This window comes from Schistocerca americana, chromosome 7, assembly GCF_021461395.2.
Source record: "Schistocerca americana isolate TAMUIC-IGC-003095 chromosome 7, iqSchAmer2.1, whole genome shotgun sequence".
Taxonomy (NCBI): domain Eukaryota; kingdom Metazoa; phylum Arthropoda; class Insecta; order Orthoptera; family Acrididae; genus Schistocerca; species Schistocerca americana.
In genome coordinates, this window is record NC_060125.1 from 290,161,811 (window position 1) to 290,185,830 (window position 24,020).

Sequence of the window (24,020 nt, forward strand, 5' to 3'; positions counted from 1 at the left end):
CTGCAAACTGTGTGACAACGCACTATGATGCTGGTACATGCCATCATGCAATTGACAAGTTAATCCATTGTGGCCTCCAGAATGACGAGATCATACAGGGGATGCACGAAACACTCCCTAGGCCACAACGTTTCCTCATACGACCTGGATTGTTGCAGGGTGCTTGCTTTGAGGCGTTCTCGCCGTACACGCCAATGGCAGTCTGTCTTCTGAAAGGGCCACCAGTCGTCGCTCAATGGATTTCCAGTTGCGATACTGGCGTGCTACTTCCAGTCATCGTCGCTGATGAACAACTGCCAGCGAGGGTGCCCGACCCAGGCGCCTGCTGCGGAGACCAATATGCAGCAATATTCTCTGAATAGCCGTTCAAGAGAAACCGTTTGTAGCCCCTTGGTTGAGGTGGACGGTCAGTTGCTCAACAGTTGCAGTCTACTTGCCTGTACACATAACTCCAGCAGTCGTTCACCTCAGGCATCTACAGCCAGCGGTGCACCACAATCGCTCGGCGATGTGTGGACTGCGTCGTTTTTCCACGCTCGGTATAATTTAACCATGACTGCATGTGAACAGTTTACAAACCTAGAGATTTCGTAAATGTTTCTGAAGAATTTGCCGTAGGTGACACAAACAATGTCAAAGATTATTCAAAACATTTATTAACGAAACCTTGAAACACTCTAGGTCTACTCTGACGACTAATATACAAAACTGTCAAGTGAACGCCACGAAAACAGATCCGTCAGTGGCGTCGTGGTGATCTGGGGTGTTGTCTATAACGGCAGTGGCTGTCGGCGTGGGCTAGATGTCCGAAATGGAGTCCTGGCTCAGGGTCAGCTATCAGTGGATGGCTATGCGCCACCCTGTACACTATCCAGCAGTAAGATGTCTTGGGATCTGTTTCCTGTAACGTGTTTTGTAAAAAAAAAACTGGGTTCCTTAGACATGCGTCGTCTGGCAGGAGGGCAACACCTGATGCTGGGACAATCTTGCACACGTAACGTTGCGACCTATTATCCCTTCCTCGGCCCCCTGCCCGGAAGGGGAGAAGATGGTGTAGGGAGGGATATGGAATTACACCAACTTACATCAGCTTTGGTTCTGTAGATTCAGGCTGGTCCACGGAACTATTTGACGATTTTAGTTGAGACGACCTTGTTTGATTCGTTGTGGCCCCTCCTGGGTATCCATCTCTGGAAATGGAACAGAAGGTAAAGCTTCATGTGAGGGATTTTTGCCTCCATTGGGACTACAGTTGCTTTATATGTTTTCAGGAAACGATGCCGTTCGTCAGGATGACTTCGGACATGACCCAGTAGAGGAGTTTAATTACTGTTACAGGGAACCACTGTTAGAGCCCATGAGAACAAGAAATGATTTTGAAGAGTATAATGGCAGTCAGATGTAAACTTAAGTATGTGTTATTGCGATGTCATTCTTTACGCCAAATGAAGTAAATTCAACTGAAGCGAACTGTGGCGCCGGCCGTTGTGGCCGAGCGGTTCTAGGCGCTTCAATCCGGAATCGCGCTGCTGCTACGGTCTCAGGTTCGAATCCTGCCTCGGGCATGGATGTGTGTGTCCTTAGGTTAGTTAGGTTTAAGTACTTCAAAGTCTAGGGGACTGATGACCTCAGATGTTAAGACCCATAGTGCTTAGAGCCACTTGAACCATTTTTTGAACTGTGGCCTATAATGTTACCAAGGTCTTTAGAAGTCCTTCTACTGAAAAATAAATTGCCAGAGACTGGATGGTGTGACTGGACGAGATGTTCGTCAGACTGCATGGATGGCCAAGAGCAAGGTATGGCCCAGAATGGTCCGGCAAAATGTATGTGTAGTCTCGACCATTGCTTGGCCTTCTTCCTCTAGCAGGCTGTGCATTTCACAACCATATGCATGATGGCAACATCAAGATCACGCCGGTATATATGCTGACGAGCCAGTCTCTTTGTTAGAATCAACCCCCCTCCCCCCAACCAAGTCCAGCACTCGCTGTCGTTGTGACGTTGGAATAAGCGTCCCTGTATGGTGGTTCTCGCCACGCAGGCGCAGGGTGGCGTGGAGTGTGGCAAGCTCTGTCTTTGCGCCAGTGTCCTGTGTTCGTGTGTCTCCGATCGGAGACACAACGAAGGAGTTCCTTGAGGAAGACATCCCACCAGCATCGCATCCAGTGGAAGGCTGGGTACTACTGCTTCTGCCTCGTTGTCTTATCGGAAACATACTTCTGGCACTTCATCAAATTTTGGGTAATCCTGACAGAAGTTCGCCATTAGCCTGTGTTGTGGTGCAGTGGAATTGGATTTCATAATTATATGTAGATAGAAGTAGTCCCCACTGTTATAGATGCGCATATGGACGCAGAGGCCTTGAAAAAGAGCAACAACGGCTTATGATCAAACAAAAATGTGAATTTTGTACCATAAATATAATCATGATTTTTTTGAGGTCGAAGATATAAGTGCAGATAGAAACAGTGCCCACCGCTGTAGACAGCGAACAGATTGATGGGTGTCGATGGTGATGCCTTCAAAATGAATAGCAACGGCTTATGATCAATCAGCAATTGGAATTTTCTACCATATAAATAATCACGAAATTTTTTGATGTCGAAGATCACGGTCAGTGCCTCCTACTGAATTTGGCGTCATTGGGTTGGGTCGTAGGAGGTGTCACAAATGGGGTGGAGGAGGGCCTGCTTAAGTTCTCCGAAAGCCACGTCGCGTGCTGGCATCCAGTGCCACTGTTTTGCTAGAGAAAGTTATGTGAAGCTTGAGAGATTGTGCTGCCTGTGGTATTCTTGTCTAGTAACAGTTCAATTGAATTAGTAACGACTTGAATTGGCCAGTACCTTCTGGTATGGACAATTTTTGTACTGCCTCCATGTACAGGAGTTAATGGGTGCAGCATTGAGGACAAGCCCGAAATTTCGACCTGTGCTACAAAGAAGCTTCGCTTTTCCTTTTTGCAGCTAAAATTTGCTTTACGAAATATTAAAGAAACTATCTCTTGGTTGGCATATACTCAGCACTTTTGTCTGCTACGAGGTTGTTGACTGTGTAGCTTGCTGTATGTGGGATTTCAAGAATGAAGTGTTTGAGATATCTTTAGAAAATGGCTGGAGCGCTCGCTACTCCGAATGGCAGTCGGTTGCACTAGTAAGTCCAAATGGAGTATAGGTTGCTAGCTTCCGCTGGGATTCGGCTTACACGTGTAGCTAAAGACACGCATCTTTGTGGTCAATTTCAGCAAAAAATTTCCACACATGAAGCGGGTGAAGATGTTCTCCAACTAAGGAACTGAGTAGGAGTCCACCAAGGACTAGGTTGTTATGGTGTTTCTGCAGTCATGACATATACAAATGGCGTTTTTCGGCTTTACCACTGTCACTAAAAATCATGGGATACTTATTCATATCGTGTCGGACCTCTTTTGCATGTCCTGGTGTAGCAACTCGACGTGACATGGACTCAGCGAGTCCCCTACCTCGATAGCCGTCAATAACTGCGGAAGTGTTCCCGGTGCAGGATTTTGTGCAGGAACTGACCTCTTGATTACGTCCATAAATGTTCGATGAGATTCATGTCGGTCGATCTGGGTGGCCAAATTATTCTCTCAAACTGTCCAGAATGTCCTTCAAATCAATCACGAACACCTGTAGTCCGGTGACACGGTGCATTGTCATTCATAAACATTCCATCTTTTTTTGGGCAACATGAAGTCCATAAATGGTAGAAAGCAGTCTCCCAGTAGCCAAACATGAACATTTCCAGTTAATTGTCGGTTCAGTTGGACCAGAGGACCCAGTCCATTCCACATAATGACGGCCCAAAACCCTCCCATCAGCTCTTACCGCCTGAAATCTGGACTAACCTAACCTTGCCACGATTTTCCAATCCAAGAGCACAGCCAACACCCTAGATGTTGCTGTTGGTGCACAGACGATGTTTTTAATCATCCCGTCCCCATCGCCAATAAAGTATACACCATGGGCGACACAATGAATGTCAAGGATTCTTTAAAATGATTATTAAAACACCAATAAACATTGTTTGTTCACTCTGATGACTAATAATACAAAATTGAGAAGTGAAAGGCATTGGCTGAAGGCTGTAGTTTAGGACCAAACAATTTGAGCACACAAAATGCAGAGTAAGTTCAGCAAATGATTTTAGTTCCTCCTTCTGGACACAGACTTAAAGTTCCCTTACAATAGTCTACAGTCAATGACTAGAGGAAAAATGTGAACCAAGTTTAAAACATCCACAACCACGAAGACAGATCCGTCAGGGTGTTTTCTATAGCGGCAGCGTTTGATCGGCGGCAGCGAAGGTGGCGTACGCGTGGGCTGGATGTCAAGACTGGAGTCCTGGCTCGGAGTCTGCTGCCGATGAATGACCGTGCGCCGGCCTAAATACCGTCTGGTAGCAGTATATCTGGGGATATATTTTCAGTCAGATGTATTACGGAAACAAGTAGGTTTTCGGGACAAACGACCTCTGGAGGTGCTGCCATGGCCGCCTAGTGGAAAACCAGGAAATCTACTTTTCAGTGAAAAGTGGTTGCCTGCAAATTTTTTTGTGAAACATTCGCACATGTCCCCGATGAATACTGACAATGTTTGACATTCGTCAGAGCAACACTGGCCAAGATTAGTCACTTTTTTCACCCCATACACGACTATGCGCAGAGCGTGCGTGAATTTCTGGCGACTTTGAGCTGTTATATTGTACTGTTTGTCCTGGGTGGACTTGGGTTAAAAAAAAAGTAAACTAAACATTAATCTACAAGTACGCCAAAGAAGAAGAGATAGAACTACAATGGACATGTTATTCCATGGACTCTTGCGCTTATATGCATGAACTATATTTCCTTTGTTTGTCACTTATCATATCTGCTTGGATTCGGACCTAAGAGGACGTTCTTTTGTAAAGCTCATGTTGTTGTACTAGCTGATAATGTAAGTTGTACTTGAAACCCGAAAAATGTAATGGTTATTTTGTCAAAAGAATTTCTGTATGTGGTCAATCAATTGGTAGTCTGATACTTGGATGGCCTTAGGTAGATATGGGCCTTAACAAAGAATTTTCATTGTTAGGCGCCATGTGAGAAAAATCTTTAACATTTTTCTTTTAGCTCATCTACGAGACTTGCCGTCGGTTAGGACAACTAACTTTACTTCGGATCCCACGAGACCGGAGGCAGCTACTAATAATTTAACAATTTTACTTACAGATTTTCTTTATATAACGAGATAACATCCCAGGCTGAAAAGGTCTGGTCACAGGATTCCAGTTCCATTATAGGAATTCATTTGTAGATGCTACTCGTGTTATCTTATATTGGGGAATCGAGACGAAACCACAACGTTAAGTTATGTATTGCAGTAGTGTACATCGAACAGACTTGGCCAATATTCTCTGGTGCAATAAGCACACAACTTCTCATGAGCCTGGAATAATATCAGTAGTGTCGGGTAAATAAGAAAAGGACAATTAATTATCGACAATTACGTAACTACCCTGAGAACTGAGCTAGGTTATTGAGTGCTTATACACGTCGGGCAAAATTAAACTACATTTTACACTGTTAATAATATTCCCACTTTAGTTATTTCTCTTTTATGCTGAGCCAATGCATTAATGTGTGTTTCTTTTTTATATAAGTCACGGCTCATATTCATTTTATTATATTACACTGATAGCAAAGAAAAAGAGTTACAAATAATTTTTATTTTATTACATTACACTATATCTTGGCCAATATTTTGTTGGAAGAAATGAAATTTGGCGTACGTGCTCCACGGTAAGCGTTCTCTTATGAAAAGTAATGAAAAGAGTTTTACCAGTCATGTTCAACAAGAAACTCTTCGATAAAATCACCCGAAAAAATCGGCGCCCGAAATATTTCAAAATTTGGATTCTTATATCTCAGGGAATAAGGCTATGAAGAATGTGAAACATGGCATGCAGACAAGGTACTCAAATATGAACTTTTACTTATGAAACACTTTCCGATACTGAATAAATTAAGTGAAAAGTCGAAGATTTATAAAAAAATTATTAATGCGCTATTTTCCATCTAGTTTTGCAAAAGATTCTGTTATAGAAAACTCTCCAAACTGGCTCATTAGAACTACCATGGTTTTAGCCACCTAAAAACTGTGTTTGATTATCCAATCGAGGTAGACAATACTAGATAATTTTAATGAAAGCTGGACGGGAAAATTGTGGTATGAAAAAATGTAGAGTTTGGATTCTTACATTCCGCAGAGTAAACGCGTGCTGAACATGAAACTTAATACGCAATAGCTCGATACCGCAAGAATGTGGAAAACAAAATTTTATTCACCTACTATTTGCGAATAATCTGCAGATTCGTCTGATAGACTACAATTTTTGTAAGAAGTTGTAAATAGTGTACATTCGATACCTCTGTTACAAATACCGTTTTATATTGAAGCTTCGAAACCTGTCTCATTCAAAACAACGTTGATTAAGGGTGTGATAAACATGAAACTTTGAACCCAACAACTTAGTAACAGAAGATTTTCCAGCGCAAAATATCATTCATCTACTAATTTCTAAACTTCTACAAAATCACTTCAAAATTGATTTTCGTAATAACTGCAATAAAAATATCGAATTCAATTTGCTTTTAGAAAATCTGTTTTGCATAATTAATTTCACCCTGATCACGGCTGGAAAGATGATGCTTTCAAGCATTTAGAAAATCACGTTCATTTTTAATGTGCTCTAACAATGCGTGAAAATGTCAGGCGCCGGCCACTGTGGCCGAGCGGTACTAGGCGCTTCAGTCCGGAACCGCGCTGCTGCTACGGTCGGAGGTTCGAATCCTACCTCGGGCTTGGATGTGTGTGATGTCCTTAGGTTAGGTTTAAGTAGTTCTAAGTCTAGGGGACAGATGACCTCAGATGCTAAGTCCCTTAGTGCTTACAGCCATCTGAATCATTTGAAAATGTCAGGCAATTTCATTGAATGTACCACGGCAACATTCTACATTGCAACAATCTGTTGCCCGAGCTCTGTTACATGTGGTTTTTATTTTTAAATGACAAGTAATATCATAGTATATAGCGCTGATGCATGGTGACATTGTCAATTCCGGTTCAAGAACACGAGCCGGCAAAACCATCGGAGTAGGGGTCATGCCCAATAATCGTGCAGTGCCAGCAACGTATAGGTTTCTTCATCCAGGTTCTTAATTCAGGTTCTAAAGCCTTTTGGTGGCACTTAAGTACTTACAAAGCCATTTGCTAGGAACCTTATCTCCTCAAATCTCGCATATGTTGCGAGAAATGGAATGGCACCATTGTTTGACTTTCCTACTTAGGAAATAATGTGGGGAAGTATCAATAACGTAAACCACTTGTACCGCTTACATCTGCAACCACTTTCATGCAGTGCCTAAATTTTCAGAGGGTTCAACATGCAGAAGATGTACCGTTATACTGTGTTCTACAGATCATATAATCCAAGGCAGTGCGGATGTTCAAAATGGAGTTTCTTTCCAGAGAACTTGGTTCATTCCGGAGATAATTTTTCTTTTTAATTTTTGTACAGTTTCTGCAAAGCACATATAGTCCTGCATACCCAGGACAATCGTGAAAAAATACTCCACGGAATTTGTAGATATTCTGAAAACTGACTGATAAACTTCCTGCAAGTTATCCGAGAACGGTGGTGTGAGTAGGCTGTTTAGGTTTTCATATTGGTAACGCCACGTAGCACTCTATGTGAAAATCACTGGCTGTGCTGTGTGCTATCTGTGGCTGGTCTCATTGTCGGAATATTCGCTATTGTAGTGTTGGGCAGTTGGATGTGAACAGCGCGTAGCGTTGGGCAGTTAGAGGTGAGCCGCCAGCAGTGGTGGATGTGGGGAGAGAGATGGCAGAATTTTGAGAGCGGACGATCTGGACGTGTGTCCATCAGAAAGAGTAAATTTGTAATATTAGACATCATGAACTGATATATATATATATTATGACTTTTGAACACTATTGAGGTAAATACATTGTTTGTTCTCTATCAAAATCTCTCATTCGCAAACTATGCCTATCAGTAGTTTGTGCCTTCAGTACTTAGAATCCTTTCTTTAACTGGCAGTATTGGCGCTCGCTGTATTGCAGTAGTTCGAGTAACGAAGATTTTTGTGAGGTAAGTGATTCATGAGAGGTATAAGTTATTGTTAGTCAGGACCATTCTTTTGTAGGGATTATTGAAAGTCAGATTGCGTTGCGCTAAAAATATTGTGTGTCAGTTTAGTGACGATCAGAATAAGTAAAGAGAGAAATGTCTGAGTACGTTCAGTTTTGCTCAGTTGTTTGAAAATCAAATAACGTAAGGGGTTTACCAGCACAGCAATTCATTAATTTTTCTAAGGGGACGTTTGATATGTTGACCCTTAGCGGAGGATACCTCACTGGAATCTTCTGATTTTTTCTTGTAGTTTGTGTAATTAGTGTAGCTATTGTTTATTGCTAGCGCGTGATTGTAGAGAGAATCTTCTTTGTAGTTGTAGTTTTTCATTGTTGTACAGTAAAACAGATGTGGCATGCACGTATATCGGCACCAAGTATTTCGCAGCTGTGCTTGCTATTAATTAGATATTATTTTCAGTGCTATGTTAATGTTTTTTCTTATTTTGCTCTTCAAATTGTGCTTTTCTATGTTATCGTGTGAAATATTGTGAGAATAATGGCGTGTGAAAAACGTAAAACTAGGCTCCAAAGTAAATTGAGAAATGATAGTGACGACGAGCGTAGCATATTAGCACCACTGTATTATGAATTAACAGACATTCAAAGTAGTAATTTGGTAATTGTGCATAGGGAAATGGAGCGGGCGGCAAATAACAAATAATGGTGTAGACAGTGAAAAAATTAGTGAACAGTGAAGCATTATCGATCGATCGGTCAGCAACAGCTCGCCTCAGGATTCCGAAATGACATGACACAATCTTGCAAATACTGTAGATTCAGGTTTTGCTTCCTCACCGTTTTCTCAAATAAATCAAGACACATTTTCTGCTTTTCAGAGTGCGAATATTGCCGGTTCAAATGCACTGCCGAATAGCACTGAGGAACATGTTTCAGACACCAGTGCACTGTTATTACAATTAATACAACAAATGGGACAAAGGCTTCAAAAGTTAGACACAATGGAACAGAATCTTCAAAAGTTAGACACAATGGAACAAAATTTTCAAAAGTTAGACACCACGCTTGAACAAACATGTGAAGATTTAACTACTGAGTTACATAACATCGAATCGAAATGTCAAAAAGTCTGTAATGACGTAAAAACACAAATTTGTGACCATTTTCAACCTATTTTTTTCGCGGCATGAAAATGCATTACAGAATCACAAAGCAGCCATAAAAAACCGCAAACTATTGTTCATGAAAATCACGACACCTTGCAAGCTAAAATTGAATCAGTTGTATCTACCGATTCGGTTACGCAACTTGCAAAAACTCAGGAAAACGTAAAGGACACAGTAGTTGCGATTTCAACACAAATGGACTCACTGAAACTTGGTTCAGAACAACATATTGAGGAAATAAGTTCACTATCGGAGAAAGAAGCCGAACTTTCAGATCAGTTCACTAACTTATCTACAAAGGTAGATGATGATCTGAATGACACAAGACCCGTAGCCTTCACTGACACAGAAGAGTATGAACAAATCAGAAAATTCAAACAAAATCAAAATCAAATCGCCGGCCACGGTGGACGTGCGGTTCTAGGCACTCCAGTCCGGAGCCGCGCTGCTGCTACGGTCGCAGGTTCGAATCCTGCCTCTGGCATGTGTGTGTGTGATGTCCTTAGGTTGGTCAGGTTTAAGTAGTTCTAAGTTCTAGGGGACTGATGACCACAGCAGTTGAGTCCCATAGTGCTCAGAGCCATTTGAAGCCATTCAAAATCAAATCAATACACACTACAAAAGAAAAATCCGGGAAGTACAAGATCAGTTGGCACAAGTAATTCAAGAATTACATATTTCAGAGGACACTCGCGCTCCAATACGGGGAGAGGGACATGGAAATACGGAACAGCCACAAAATAATAACACAGGGCACTTCGGAAATTATGAAAGCAATTGGCAAAGTACACCGAATTTTGAGATGGAAACGCCGAAACGAAGAAACAATGACCGACATGCGACTCGCCGATATGATGATTTTGACTATAAGCTGTTTATTACTACACGTAAATTCAAAACATTTAAGAATTCCGGCAACGACATTCATCCACAAGTGTGGCTTCATCAGTTCTCTCATTGTTTTCCTCCCAACTGGTCATTAGAGCACAGATTAGAATTTATGTGTGGCTATTTAGAGAATGAACCAGCTGTAAGAATGCGATCGGTCGTTCACGATTGTCACAGTGAAGGAGAATTTTATCGTGCCTTCCTCTCAGCATATTGGTCTCAAGCTATTCAAGACCGTGTAAAACATAGCATCATAATGATGAAACATTTAGAACAATCGTAATTTTCCAGTCTTGTGAAATATTTTGAAGACATGTTGCACAAGAATCAGTACCTGTCAAACCCATACAGCCCCTCAGAACTCATCCGCATTTGCTTAATCAAATTTCCTGAACATTTACAACATATTATTTTGGCAGGATGTTGCAAAGACGACACTGAAGCTTTTCAGGGACTGTTACAAGAATTGGAAATTGTCACTGACAATCGCGGGACGCGAAAACAGGAACACAACAATTACAGGTCACATCCGTCACAATTCCGCGATGAAAGAAATAATACCTGGGCACGACAAGGCTATTCTTACAACATAAATCGTGACCAAAATAGACACCACCCGTATGACAACCGTTGGCAGAGTAGTAATAATTACAGAGAAAGATCACCACTCCGTGGTAATGACTATCACAGAGACAATCAGAGAAACAGACAATATGGGAACCAAAATAATTATTATCAAGGGAGACAGAATAACTTCAGACGCAACGGTCCACCGCGCAGTTACGATTCCGGGAGAAATTCTCCTCCACATTACCGACAAAAAAGAAACTATGTAAACTACCGACATAACGACAGACCTGAATTTCATCAAAATTGGCGTGGTTCAAACAGGGCAGGGCCCTCTCGACAAGGTGAAATTGCAGAAGTTAGGACTCCTAATCCTAATAACGACGCGCGCCAACAAAGAAACAGACAATGACTCGCACCACAGGCAGCCACGTGCACCGGCTGGCTCTGAGAAAAATAACATAGACGCTAACCCTGAGAAAAATTTTAGCATTCCTTACTGACGTATACAACATGATAATTGCGTTGAAGTTGAAACTCTGCGTACTAGGAAGAGTTAAAGATTGCACCACATTTCATATGTAAGACCGTTTATTGAGAGATAATCTGCTTTTTAACTTAGTCTCTGCCATAAAATTTTTATTTCAGGCTACTAGTACGCTTTGTCAGGCTTAGAAACTGTTATCATGCAACAATGTTGTAAGTTAACTAACCAGTCAAGAACCAAGAGAACTTATTTAAACAGTAATTGCATTGTTATAGTAATGCATTGTTATAGTGAACAGACGGCATTGTGTTGTTATTTGTACATTCTTGCTTGTTAGTTGCACGATTACGTAACGACTATAAGGCTCACATACTTAGAACATTTACTGCTACTGCTAATGAGGACTTTAATGCAACATTTTGGTTTATTTGAAAATACGTTATGGATTTAAAGTACTTTCTGAGAGATACCAGATGACACAGTGGTTAGTTATTTGACAGGTACACGATTATATCACGACGCTACTAATGAGTGACACAATTTATATTATTGCTTTTGCGCTGTATCTGTTTTATATCTGCACAGTTTTTCTGAATTATTCTGGAAAGTAAAACATGATTTAGTAGTAACTTTTGTGGTGTCACTTCAGTGAGACAGCCTTTCCCGTAGCACAGCAATACGTTACACCATAGTACTTCCTTGAGCACGGTAATGTACGTAATGACTATGATATGTATACGCATAGCATTTCACTTTTGTTTATTACGAAGGAAGTACATTGACTTCTACAGAACTTTGCTTACCAACGACGATAATTACACTTGGCACATTTTTTACCCTTAAGTAATAACAGAGATTGTCTTACAACAAGACGCACAGTTTAGCGCTACAGTACACGTATCTGAGTGATTAATTTTGTACTTAAAACATTTATTTTTAAAGATTTTTGAATTACAAAGATACAAAGATTTTCTGTGATTCATTTGATTCAATTGCTGTAATCTGTAAGACCTCAGGGTATACTTACATTAATCCTCAGGGGGGTACACGCTTACTTTGTGTACCATGTGCTTGGCAAGCACAAGGAGCCCTAGCTAATATGGTATTTGCTTATACAACTTTACACATCGGTATCATATTTTTCTAACACATAAATTACACAGCTATCTGATCGTTTAACTGAGAGAGATAAGGAATTTTTTACTGCATCAGTGACACATGTTTATGTAATTACACAATTGTATAACTTCACACTTGTTGTTGTTGTGGTCTTCAGTGCTGAGACTGGTTTGATGCAGCTCTCCATGCTACTCTATCCTGTGCAAGCTTTTTCATCTCCCAGTACCTACTGCAACCTACATCCTTCTAAATCTGCTTAGTGTATTCATCTCTTGGTCTCCCTCTACGATTTTTACCCTCCACGCTGCCCTCCAATACTAAATTGGTGATCCCTTGATGCCTCAGAACATGTCCTACCAACCGATCCCTTCTTCTGGTCAATTTGTGCCACAAACTTCTCTTCTCCCCAATCCTATTCAATACTTCCTCATTAGTTATGTGATCTACCCATCTAATCTTTAGCATTCTTCTGTAGCACCACATTTCGAAAGCTTCTATTCTCTTCTTGTCCAAACTATTTATCGTCCATGTTTCACTTCCATACATGGCTACACTCCATACGAATACTTTCAGAAATGACTTCCTGACACTTAAATCAATACTGGATGTTAACAAATTTCTCTTCTTCAGAAACGCTTTCCTTGCCATTGCCAGCCTACATTTTATATCCTCTCTACTTCGACCATCATCAGTTATTTTGCTCCGCAAATAGCAAAACTCCTTTACTACTTTAAGTGCCTCATTTCCTAATCTAATTCCCTCAGCATCACCCGACTTAATTAGACTACATTCCATTATCCTTGTTTTGCTTTTGTTGATGTTCATCTTATATCCTCCTTTCAAGACACTGTCCATTCCATTCAACTGCTCTTCCAAGTCCTTTGCTGTCTCTGACAGAATTACAATATCATCAGCGAACCTCAAAGTTTTTATTTCTTCTCTATGAATTTTAATACCTACTCCGAATTTTTCTTTTGTTTCCTTTACTCCTTGCTCAATATACAGATTGAACAACATCGGGGAGAGGCTACAACCCTGTCTCACTCCCTTCCCAACCACTGCTTCCCTTTCATGCCCCTCGACTCTTATAACTGCCATCTGGTTTCTGTACAAATTGTAAATAGCCTTTCGCTCCCTGTATTTTACCCCTGCCACCTTTAGAATTTGAAAGAGAGTATTCCAGTCAACATTGTCAAAAGCTTTCTCTAAGTCTACAAATGCTAGAAACGTAGGTTTGCCTTTCCTTAATCTTTCTTCTAAGATAAGTCGTAAGGTCAGTATTGCCTCACGTGTTCCAGTGTTTCTACGGAATCCAAACTGATCTTCCCCGAGGTCGGCTTCTACTAGTTTTTCCATTCGTCTGTAAAGAATTCGTGTTAGTATTTTGCAGCTGTGACTTATTAAGCTGATAGTTCGGTAATTTTCACATCTGTCAACACCTGCTTTCTTTGGGATTGGAATTATTATATTATTCTTGAAGTCTGAGGGTATTTCGCCTGTTTCATACATCTTGCTCACCAGATGATAGAGTTTTGTCAGGACTGGCTCTCCCACGGCCGTCAGTAGTTCCAATGGAATATTGTCTACTCCCGGGGCCTTGTTTCGACTCAGGTCTTTCAGTGCTCTGTCAAACTCTTCACGCAGTATCATATCTCCCCTTTCATCTTCCTCTACATTCTCCTCCATTTCCATAATATTGTCCTCGAGTACATCGCCCTTGTATAGACCATCTATATACTCCTTCCACCTATCTGCTTTCCCTTCTTTGCTTAGAACTGGGTTTCCATCTGAGCTCTTGATATTCATACAAGTCGTTCTCTTATCTCCAAAGGTCTCTTTAACTTTCCTGTAGGCGGTATCTATCTTACCCCTAGTGAGATAGGCCTCTACATCCTTACATTTGTCCTCTAGCCATCTCTGCTTAGCCATTTTGCACTTCCTGTCGATCTCATTTTTGAGACGTTTGTATTCCTTTTTGCCTGTTTCACTTACTGCATTTTTATATTTTCTCCTTTCATCAATTAAATTCAATATTTCTTCTGTTACCCAAGGATTTCTACTAGCCCTCGTCTTTTTACCTACTTGATCCTCTGCTGCTGTCACTACTTCATCCCTCAAAGCTACCCATTATTCTTCTGCTGTATTTATTTCCCCCATTCCTGTCAATTGCTCCCTTATGCTCTCCCTGAATCTCTGTACAACCTCTGGTCCTTTTAGTTTATCCAGATCCCATCTCCTTAAATTCCCGCCTTTTTGTAGTTTCTTCAGTTTTAATCTACAGGTCATAACCAATAGATTGTGGTCAGAGTCCACATCTGCCCCTGGAAATGTCTTACAATTTAAAACCTGGTTCCTAAATCTCTGTCTTACCATTATATAATCTATCTGATACCTTTTAGTATCTCCAGGGTTCTTCCATGTATACAACCTTCTTTCATGATTCTTAAACCAAGTGTTAGCTATGATTATGTTGTGCTCTGTGCAAAATTCTACCAGGCGGCTTCCTCTTTCATTTCTGTCCCCCAATCCATATTCACCTACTATGTTTCCTTCTCTCCCTTTTCCTACACTCGAATTCCAGTCACCCATGACTATTAAATTTTCGTCTCCCTTCACAATCTGAATAATTTCTTTTATTTCATCATACATTTCTTCAATTTCTTCGTCATCTGCAGAGCTAGTAGGCATACAAACTTGTACTACTGTAGTAGGTGTGGGCTTCGTATCTATCTTGGCCACAATAATGCGTTCACTATGCTGTTTGTAGTAGCTTACCCGCATTCCTATTTTCCTATTCATTATTAAACCTACTCCCGCATTACCCCTATTTGATTTTGTGTTTATAACCCTGTAGTCACCTGACCAGAAGTCTTGTTCCTCCTGCCACCGAAGTTCACTAATTCCCACTATATCTAACTTCAACCTATCCATTTCCCTTTTTAAATTTTCTAACCTACCTGCCCGATTAAGGGATCTGACATTCCACGCTCCGATCCGTAGAACGCCAGTTTTCTTTCTCCTGATAACGACATCCTCTTGAGTAGTCCCCGCCCGGAGATCCGAATGGGGGACTATTTTACCTCCAGAATATTTTACCCAAGAGGACGCCATCATCATGTAATCATACAGTAAAGCTGCATGCCCTTGGGAAAAATTACGGCTGTAGTTTCCCCTTGCTTTCAGCCGTTCGCAGTACCAGCACAGCAAGGCCGTTTTGGTTATTGTTACAAGGCCAGATCAGTCAATCATCCAGACTGTTGCCCGTGCAACTACTGAAAAGGCTGCTGCCCCTCTTCAGGAACCACACGTTTGTCTGGCCTCTCAACAGATACCCCTCCGTTGTGGTTGCACCTACGGTACGGCTATCTGTATCGCTGAGGCACGCAAGCCTCCCCACCAACGGCAAGGTCCATGGTTCATGGGGGGACTTCACACTTATGAAATTGTATTTTGTCTGTACTTTGTGAACTGTTAATATTTTTTTCGGAACCTTTGTGATACTATGTGAGCTTTGAATGATGTATTTGGTATGGGATCATGATTTTTAAAGTACGTTTGAGGTAGATGACACTATTGAAATGAGCAGAGAAAATTTTTTTAGGTTTTGAAATTATTGCAGAAAGCTACGACGTTTTTGAGATTTGGCTGTGGTTTTATGATGTTATTATTACAATGACGATGTGTATTAAGCTGTTGAGGTATTTTTATGATCAATAAGATGATGCTACCGTATACGAGGAATGTGATTACGTGTTTACACGTATATGAAAAATGAATAGAAGTTGGGGACTCTGGTTTGTGAAAAACGACGTTGGAAACCAAGAATCGTACTTTAAGAGTTATGAAATGTGTGTACATGCGTGAATGTATCAAAATGCCACCGAAAATTTTTTGGACACTGTTATATTTATAGGATTTTGTTTCTACACATTTGTAATGCAAATTCTCGACCTGTGATTTTTTTTTTTATATCAGACTGTCACTGTAGTGCAAACTGCTGTCATAAATATTCCGGTAAGAAAGCTAAGTGACATTGACGTAATGCATTGTGGGCACCCACCTGGGCCAGTTGCCTGGAGAAAAAGCCATTAGGTGGAGCAAAAAGAGGTCATTAACCTCGCTATTGACATTCTTTTACAGAAAGCATCGCAAATACGACATGTTCATTACTTGGAAACATATAATTATATTGTGGAGCGCATACTTTGTGCTACTTACTGAAATGCTTATAAACTGATGGGAAATATTCTTACATCTGCACACCTGATTATGACAAGTGTCTTTCTACGAGAGTTGAGAGAATTTCTACTAACTTATGAAATGCCACATGACTATTGAATGATATTTTTATGCTTTGCTTTACATAGTTGCTTATTTCATTTGATATCTGGTTTCTAGCTGTGTCGCAGCATTGGTTTTATAAAATAAAATTAAATGCATTTGCTAATGTGAATACTTTCTGTCAACAGATCTATTAAATAATAATTTTATGATCCACATTTTTCGAAAACGGAGCACTTGGAAAGGAAAGAACAATAAGAAGGGACTAATAACAGTAACTGCATACATAATTTTCTATTCAAGTACTTGGTAATTTTTTTTGTAGAATAAGTTGTGGTGCCCCACTTTAATGACATAGACACTAAGATGTGAATAGACGTTTCCCTTATCTGCATTGTTGTCTTTAGTATACTATTTTTTCTGCTTGAGCTATGTCATATTTAGGTATAAGTTATTGCATTTGCTGCTGCTGTTTGCCAGGCATAGTGCTACTAAATTTCACTTTGTATTACTCTGTTAAGCCAGTTTTACTACTGATTTATTTTTCTTGTTTGCTGCACAGTGCTTTATATTAGTTGTAATATTGCAATTGCTTTGTTAATTTAGATATACTGCTGCTTGCTTTGCCAATTTGCATTTTTTTGTCATTGCTGTTTGTGTTAATTTGTTATGTGCTGCTGCATTGCCTCATCCGTTGGTATATATATCTGAGCTCAGTAGATTTAAGTTAGCTTAAGAGGGGGGGATACAATATAAGAAACTAACTATGGAGAATAGGGAAAGAATGCATTATATGAAAAAGATTTGGGCCATAATGTGTATTGTACAATGAGAAATAATTATTTTGAAAGAGGATATGAACCAAACAGTAGGTTTTAGGGACGACAGGTTTAGCTAAGATTTTCTTGAAAATAAATGATGAGGTAAGATAATGGAAAATAAATAATAAGGTAAGAACTAAGTGAACATATAAATACAGAAAGCATGCTTGGATAGGATTTTTTTGGTGGAAACACATGTTGAAATAAGAGGAAAGATCTATGGAATGAAGTTTTGGGTTGGACTGCAGTACCAAATGTTACACTGAAAATAAACCCTGTCCTTTCCTTTTGTGTTATTCCGCTATCTGTTTGTGTACTCTGGTGTATTTGTGTTTTTCCTGTTTTTATGGGTTTAGCTGATAAGAGTTTGTTGTAGAAATTTTCTAATAATATTTTATTTACTTTGTAAAGATGTTTAGACATTATTTATTCTGTTTTCTTTTAATGCTCATGTGTGAAGTTGATGTTTCAAAAGTTGTTCTGATCTTTTATGTATGTACTTATGTCATAATTCCTGTAACACTGATGCATCTGTTATTTCGATTCTTTTGTAAAGCCCATATTACTACAAATGTTATCTATATTGTTATGTTCTTTAATGATGTATTTTGTACCTTTGTTATTGTATTCTCATGTTATAAAATTGTAATTGACACCAGTTCATCAAATTAAGTAACTTGTAAGCATTCATTTCACTGCACACATTTCTGTTGGTCATAGTATATGCACAATATGTGAAAAAAGACGACTGTTAGTGGTCGCATGTGTGTTGATAATTCAGCAAGGGACTGGTTAACAGCATTGCTGGTTCTAAGAACATTTCAAAAAAAATTTTGTGAGTGCACAAGTGGTGGTTCATGGACTTGCTATATTATCTGCAAGACTCTTCAATGGTGACTGTGCACCTTCACAGTCACAACGGATGGCTGCTAGCCATCTCTACAAGAACTACAGTGGGTGTGCACCTCTGGTGGCCCACCAGTACCATAATTTCTACCAGGACTACAGAGGGGTCTGCTCTGTGATGACCTACCTACCAATATTCTTCAAAACTTCGACTGACTCTACTGTGGGTTTGCTCTGTTGTGGCCCATTACCTGGGTTTGCTCTGTTATGGCCCATTACTTGTCTGCATGTCAAGAGTCAGCATTGTCTTTCCGTTGGGAGGACAACACTACTTCTTCAAGACTGTATAGAAATCCACTACTTCCGTGTGCATTGTCTTTTGCTGCTCAGACTTTGAAAAAAAACTGCAATTGCTATTCTGATCAATGATCAGGGCTATCTTTATGAGAACAATTTATGCTTTTGACCAACATTGCATCAATAAGTGTGTGCATTTGATATCTTTCTTATTGTAATTATTAAATTTTTTTCATATCTGTATTGGCCACTGCCCACAACAATTTGTAAAATTTTTGTGTGGGGAGCATGGGGGCTATGTGATTAGGCTGTTTAGGTTTTTATATTGGTAGTGTCACGTAGCACTCTATGTGAAAATCACTGGCTGTGCTGTGTGCAGTCTGTGGCTGGTTGGCATTGTTGGAATATTCGCTATTGTAGTGTTGGGCAGTTAGATGTGAACAGCACATAGCGTTGGGCATTTGGAGGTGAGCCGCCAGCAGTGGTGGATGTGGGGAGAGAGATGGCAGAATTTTGAGAGCGGACGATCTGGACGTGTGTCCATCAGAAAGAGTAAATTTGTAATATTGGACATCATGAACTGATATATATATTATGACTTTTGAACACTATTGAGGTAAATACATTGTTTGTTCTCTATCAAAATCTCTCATTCCCTAACTATGCCTATCAGTAGTTTGTGCCTTCAGTAGTTAGAATCCTTTCTTTAGCTGGCAGTATTGGCGCTCGCTGTATTGCAGTAGTTCGAGTAACGAAGATTTTTGTGAGGTAAGTGATTCATGAGAGGTATAGGTTATTGTTAGTCAGGACCATTCTTTTGTAGGGATTATTGAAAGTCAGATTGCGTTGCGCTAAAAATATTGTGTGTCAGTTTAGTGACGATCAGAATAAGTAAAGAGAGAAATGTCTGAGTACGTTCAGTTTTCCTCAGTTGTTTGAAAATCAAATAACTTAAGGTGTTTACCAGCACAGCAATTCATTAATTTTTCTAAGGGGACGTTTCAGTGGTAACTGACTTACGTGTTCCGAACATTAGATAGCATCTCAGACCAGAAGCAATCACGAGACGCTCAAATTAGAGTACAAACTGTGTAAAATGAACAATACCATGAACTGAATGCCGCGCTCGGCTGCTTCTACGTCTTCAGTTGAGTTGGTCACTGGTTCGTACCAGTCACAATTAAGCGTGATGCCCACGTATCCTGTAACAACAAACACGTACGTTTTATCGTTCCAGACATTTTAACAAAATGAATATAGCTGGTTATTATACTTTTAATACACATGAGACAGTGCTCCTCATTTGCGTCCTAACAATGACTGAGATCAGCGTGAGATAGACTGGTGAAAGCTGAAGGTCAACTACCATACAAAATTTTTCTTAGAAGTAGTTGTAAACTGAAAATGTTGTTCAGCCTTCGAAACAGAATATGTAAGGTTATATGGCCATCAGGCATGGATGGGAAGGGAGGGTTTGCGGGGAGGAGGGGGAAGGTCTCGTGGGTAAGCTGTGAAGATCAAGACAGGTGAATTGAAGGAGGTGGAAGGGGGGCGAGGGGGAAAGAGAGGGGCAAGTAAAGGGAAGTAATTCATGATGTCAGCTGCATCGGGATTTTATGCAGTGATGACGTGTGAAAATGGGTACCACACCGCGTTTAGAATCCGAGATGTTCTGCTTACTAGGTAGTTGCGTTAACATCTGCGCCACCTGACACACTATTCACTGCAATTGCGCGGACTATCTCGCTACACCCTTCGGCTGGTCCACATTTCCACCTAGCGCCACCTTCAATTTACGTAATGTGTATCGCAGCTGTGGATTTCACATGGTGTCTGCTTTTTCGGACATGTCCTAAAGAACAGTAACCACGCATTCATATCGTATCGTATCACATACAATTGTGAAATGACATGGTCTCTTCTCGCACCCTCCCCCCCCCCCCCCTCAAAAAAAGTGGTTGAAGAATTTATACACTGAAGAGCCAAAGAAACTGGTATACCTGCCTAATATCGAGTATCGAGTAGGGCCCCAGCGAGCAAGCAGAAGTGCCTCAACAAGACGTGGCATACAGTCGACTAATGTCTGGAATAGTGCTGGAGGGAACTGAGACCATGAATCCTGCAGGGGTGTCCATAAATCCATAAAAGTACGAGAGGTGGAGATCTCTTCCGAACAGCGCGTTGCTAGACATCCAATATAAGTTCAATAATGTTCATGTCTGGGGAGTTTGGTGGCCAGCGGAAGCGTTTAAACACAGAGCAGTGTTCCCAGAGGCGCTCTGTAGCAATTCTGGACAGGTGATGTGTCGCACTGTCCTGCTCGAATTGCCCAAGTTCGTCGGAACGCACAATGGGCATGAATGGATGCAGGTGATCATACAGGATGCTTACGTACGCCTCACCTGTCAGAGTTGTATCTAGACGTATCAGGGGGTCCATATCATTCCATGCCCCACACCATTACAGAGCTTCCACCAGCTTGAACAGTCCCCTACTGACACGCATAGCCCATGGATTCATGAGGTTGTCTCCATACCCGTACACGTCCATCCACTCGATACAATTTGAAACGAGACTCGTGCGACCAGACAACATGTTTCCAGTCGTCAACAGTCCGATGTCGGTGTTGACGGGCCCAGGCGAGGCGTAAAACTTTGTGTAGTGCTGTCATCAAGGGTACACGAGTGGGCTTTCGGCTCCGGAAGCCCATATCGATAATGTTTCGTTGAGTGGTTCGCAAGCTGACGCTTGTTAGTGGTCCATCATTGAAATCTGCAGCAACCTGCGGAAGGGTTGTACTTCTGTCACGTTGAACAATACTTTTTAGCCGTCGTTGGTCCCGTTCTTGCAGGATATTTTTCCGGCCGCAATGATGTCTAGTGTTGAGTTTGTATCTGTTCTTGGGCGCTATGACCGACCTCATTTGAACTCTTCTGTCAAGAGAGTTAATTTGGAGCTGGAACGGCTGCTCATGTCGGGTGCAGGGTCACACATTGGTGTGGTTCCTGTTGATTCTCTCAGTAGGTGGGATTATACTAGGCATGGCCTTCACCTCAACAGGAAGGGGAAGGGTAAATTGGCTGGGGAAATAGCAGGAAAGTTAAAGGGGGGAGGCACTGTCAAGAGTGGTAAAATACCAGTGGTTATAGGGTTCAGAAAAGACCGATTTTTAGGGTAGGGAGGACAGAAAGAAAGCAAATTTTAAGAGAGGTTAGATCTGATACAAACCTTCCCTTTGTATCAGATAAGTGCTACACAGTTTAGGTTAGCATCTCACTTTTGTAGATTAGTAATGGAGAAACGAGGAGTTGCCACATTCATCAGGAACTGTCATAAATTTAAGAACATAGACATTCATAAATTTTGCCTAGAACAGCATATGGAAGCATGTGCAACAGAATTAGAATTTCACAAAAAATCTTTCATAATATTAAGTGTATATCGAGCACCTGCAGGTAACTTTAATCTGTTTGTAAACCACCTTGAAGCCGCACTGGCCCATTTAACAACCAAAAACAAAGAAATAGTAGTTGCTGATGATTTCAATGTAAATTTCCTTAAAGACTCTCCCAATAAGAACTTATTTGAGTTAGTAACACTATCATTCAACTTAATTCCAACTGTAAAGTTCCCCACTAGGATAGCCACTTGCTCACGAACAGCCATTGATAATATCTTTATAGAAAAGTCCAATGAACAAAATTATATCACAAAACCAATAGTCAATGGCCTCTCAGACCATGACATGCAGTTCCTTCTGTTAAATGTTAATATTGAACAGGATATAAAATCTGTTAAATCTGAGCTCAAGAGGGTAATCAGTAAGCCAAAAATTGATTCTTTTAGGACATTCCTCAGAGACATTCACTGGACTGATGTTTACAGTGCTCATGACATGATTGAAAAATATAACACTTTTGTTAACAAAGTGCTTACCTTATTTGAACACTGCTTTCCCCCAAAACTTACCAAGGCCAGAGCAAAGTCTACAAAGAAGCCATGGATTACTCGAGGAATAGGGGTATCTTGTAAAACAAAAAGAAAACTGTATCTGTCAATCCGAAACATTTCCAATGTTGATGCTATAGCACATTATAAGAAATACTGCAAAATATTAAAGACTGTAATACGGATGTCAAAGCAAATATATTACAAGGAAAAGATAGTCACATCAGATAACAAAATAAAGACAATATGGGATAAAGTGAAGGAGGAGACCGGTAGAACCAGACATGAGGAGGAACAAATAGCATTAAGAGTAAATGATACATTGGTGACAGATATGTATAGTGTTGCAGAACTTTTTAACAAACATTTTATAACTGTTACTGAAAAGATGGGGTTGTCAGGTTCGGTAGATGCTCCTATGGAATACCTCAGACCAGACATTTCAAGTAACTTCCATAATATGAATTTGACCCTCACTATCCCAACAGAAATAATGTTCATCATAAAATCTTTAAAATCAAAAACATCTAGTGGGTATGATGAAATATCAACAAAGTTAATTTAAAAATGTGATTCTGAACTAAGTAACATATTAAGCTATCTGTGTAACCAATCGTTTATCAGTGGAATATTTCCTGAATGGCTGAAATATGCTGAAGTTAAGCCACTATTTAAGAAGGGAGATAAAGAAATAGCATAAAATTTCCGTCCAATTTCACTGTTGCCAGAATTCTCAAAAATTTTCGAAATGGTTATCTACAGTCGGCTTTATAACCATCTTATCTCAAATAACATACTGTCAAAGTCACAGTTTGGTTTTCTAAAAGGTTCTGATATTGAGAAGGATATCTGCACTTACAGTGAAAATGTGCTTAATTTATTAGACAAAAAATTGCAGGCAACTGGTATATTTTGTGATCTGTCAAAGACATTTGACTGTGTAAATCACAATATCCTTTTAAGTAAATTATAATATTATAGTGTAACAGGAAATGATGCAAAATGGTTCAAATCTTATATCTCTGGCAGGAAACAAAGGGTGTTATTTGGAAAGAGACATGTATCAAGCTATCAGGCATCATCCAACTGGGAACTAATTACATGTGGGGTTCCACAAGGTTCCATTTTAGGGCCCTTACTTTTTCTTGTGTGTGTCAATAACCTTTCATCAGTAACATTACCAGATGCCAAGTTCGTTTTGTTTGCCGATGATACGAACATTGCAATAAATAGTAAATCAAGTGTAGTCTTAGAAATATCAGCCAATAAAATACTTGTGGACATTAATCACTGGTTCCTAGCCAATTCTTTGTCACTAAACTTTGAAAAAACACACTACATGCAGTTCAGAACTTGTAAGGGGTGTCCCACAAGTATATGTCTTACATACGATGACCAGAAGATAGAAGAAGTGGACAGTGTTAAA

The 24,020-nt window shown here is 40.2% G+C and overlaps 1 protein-coding gene across 1 annotated transcript in view; it reads right to left on the reverse strand.

The window, feature by feature from the left end:
- LOC124622240 (myrosinase 1-like) overlaps positions 1 to 24,020 on the reverse strand; it is a 108,394-nt gene that overhangs the window by 40,470 nt on the left and 43,904 nt on the right. The window contains exon 6 of the mRNA XM_047147894.1: positions 19,754 to 19,848. Coding sequence (XP_047003850.1) covers positions 19,754 to 19,848 — 95 coding nt within the window. The remainder of the gene's footprint in view (positions 1 to 19,753; positions 19,849 to 24,020) is intronic.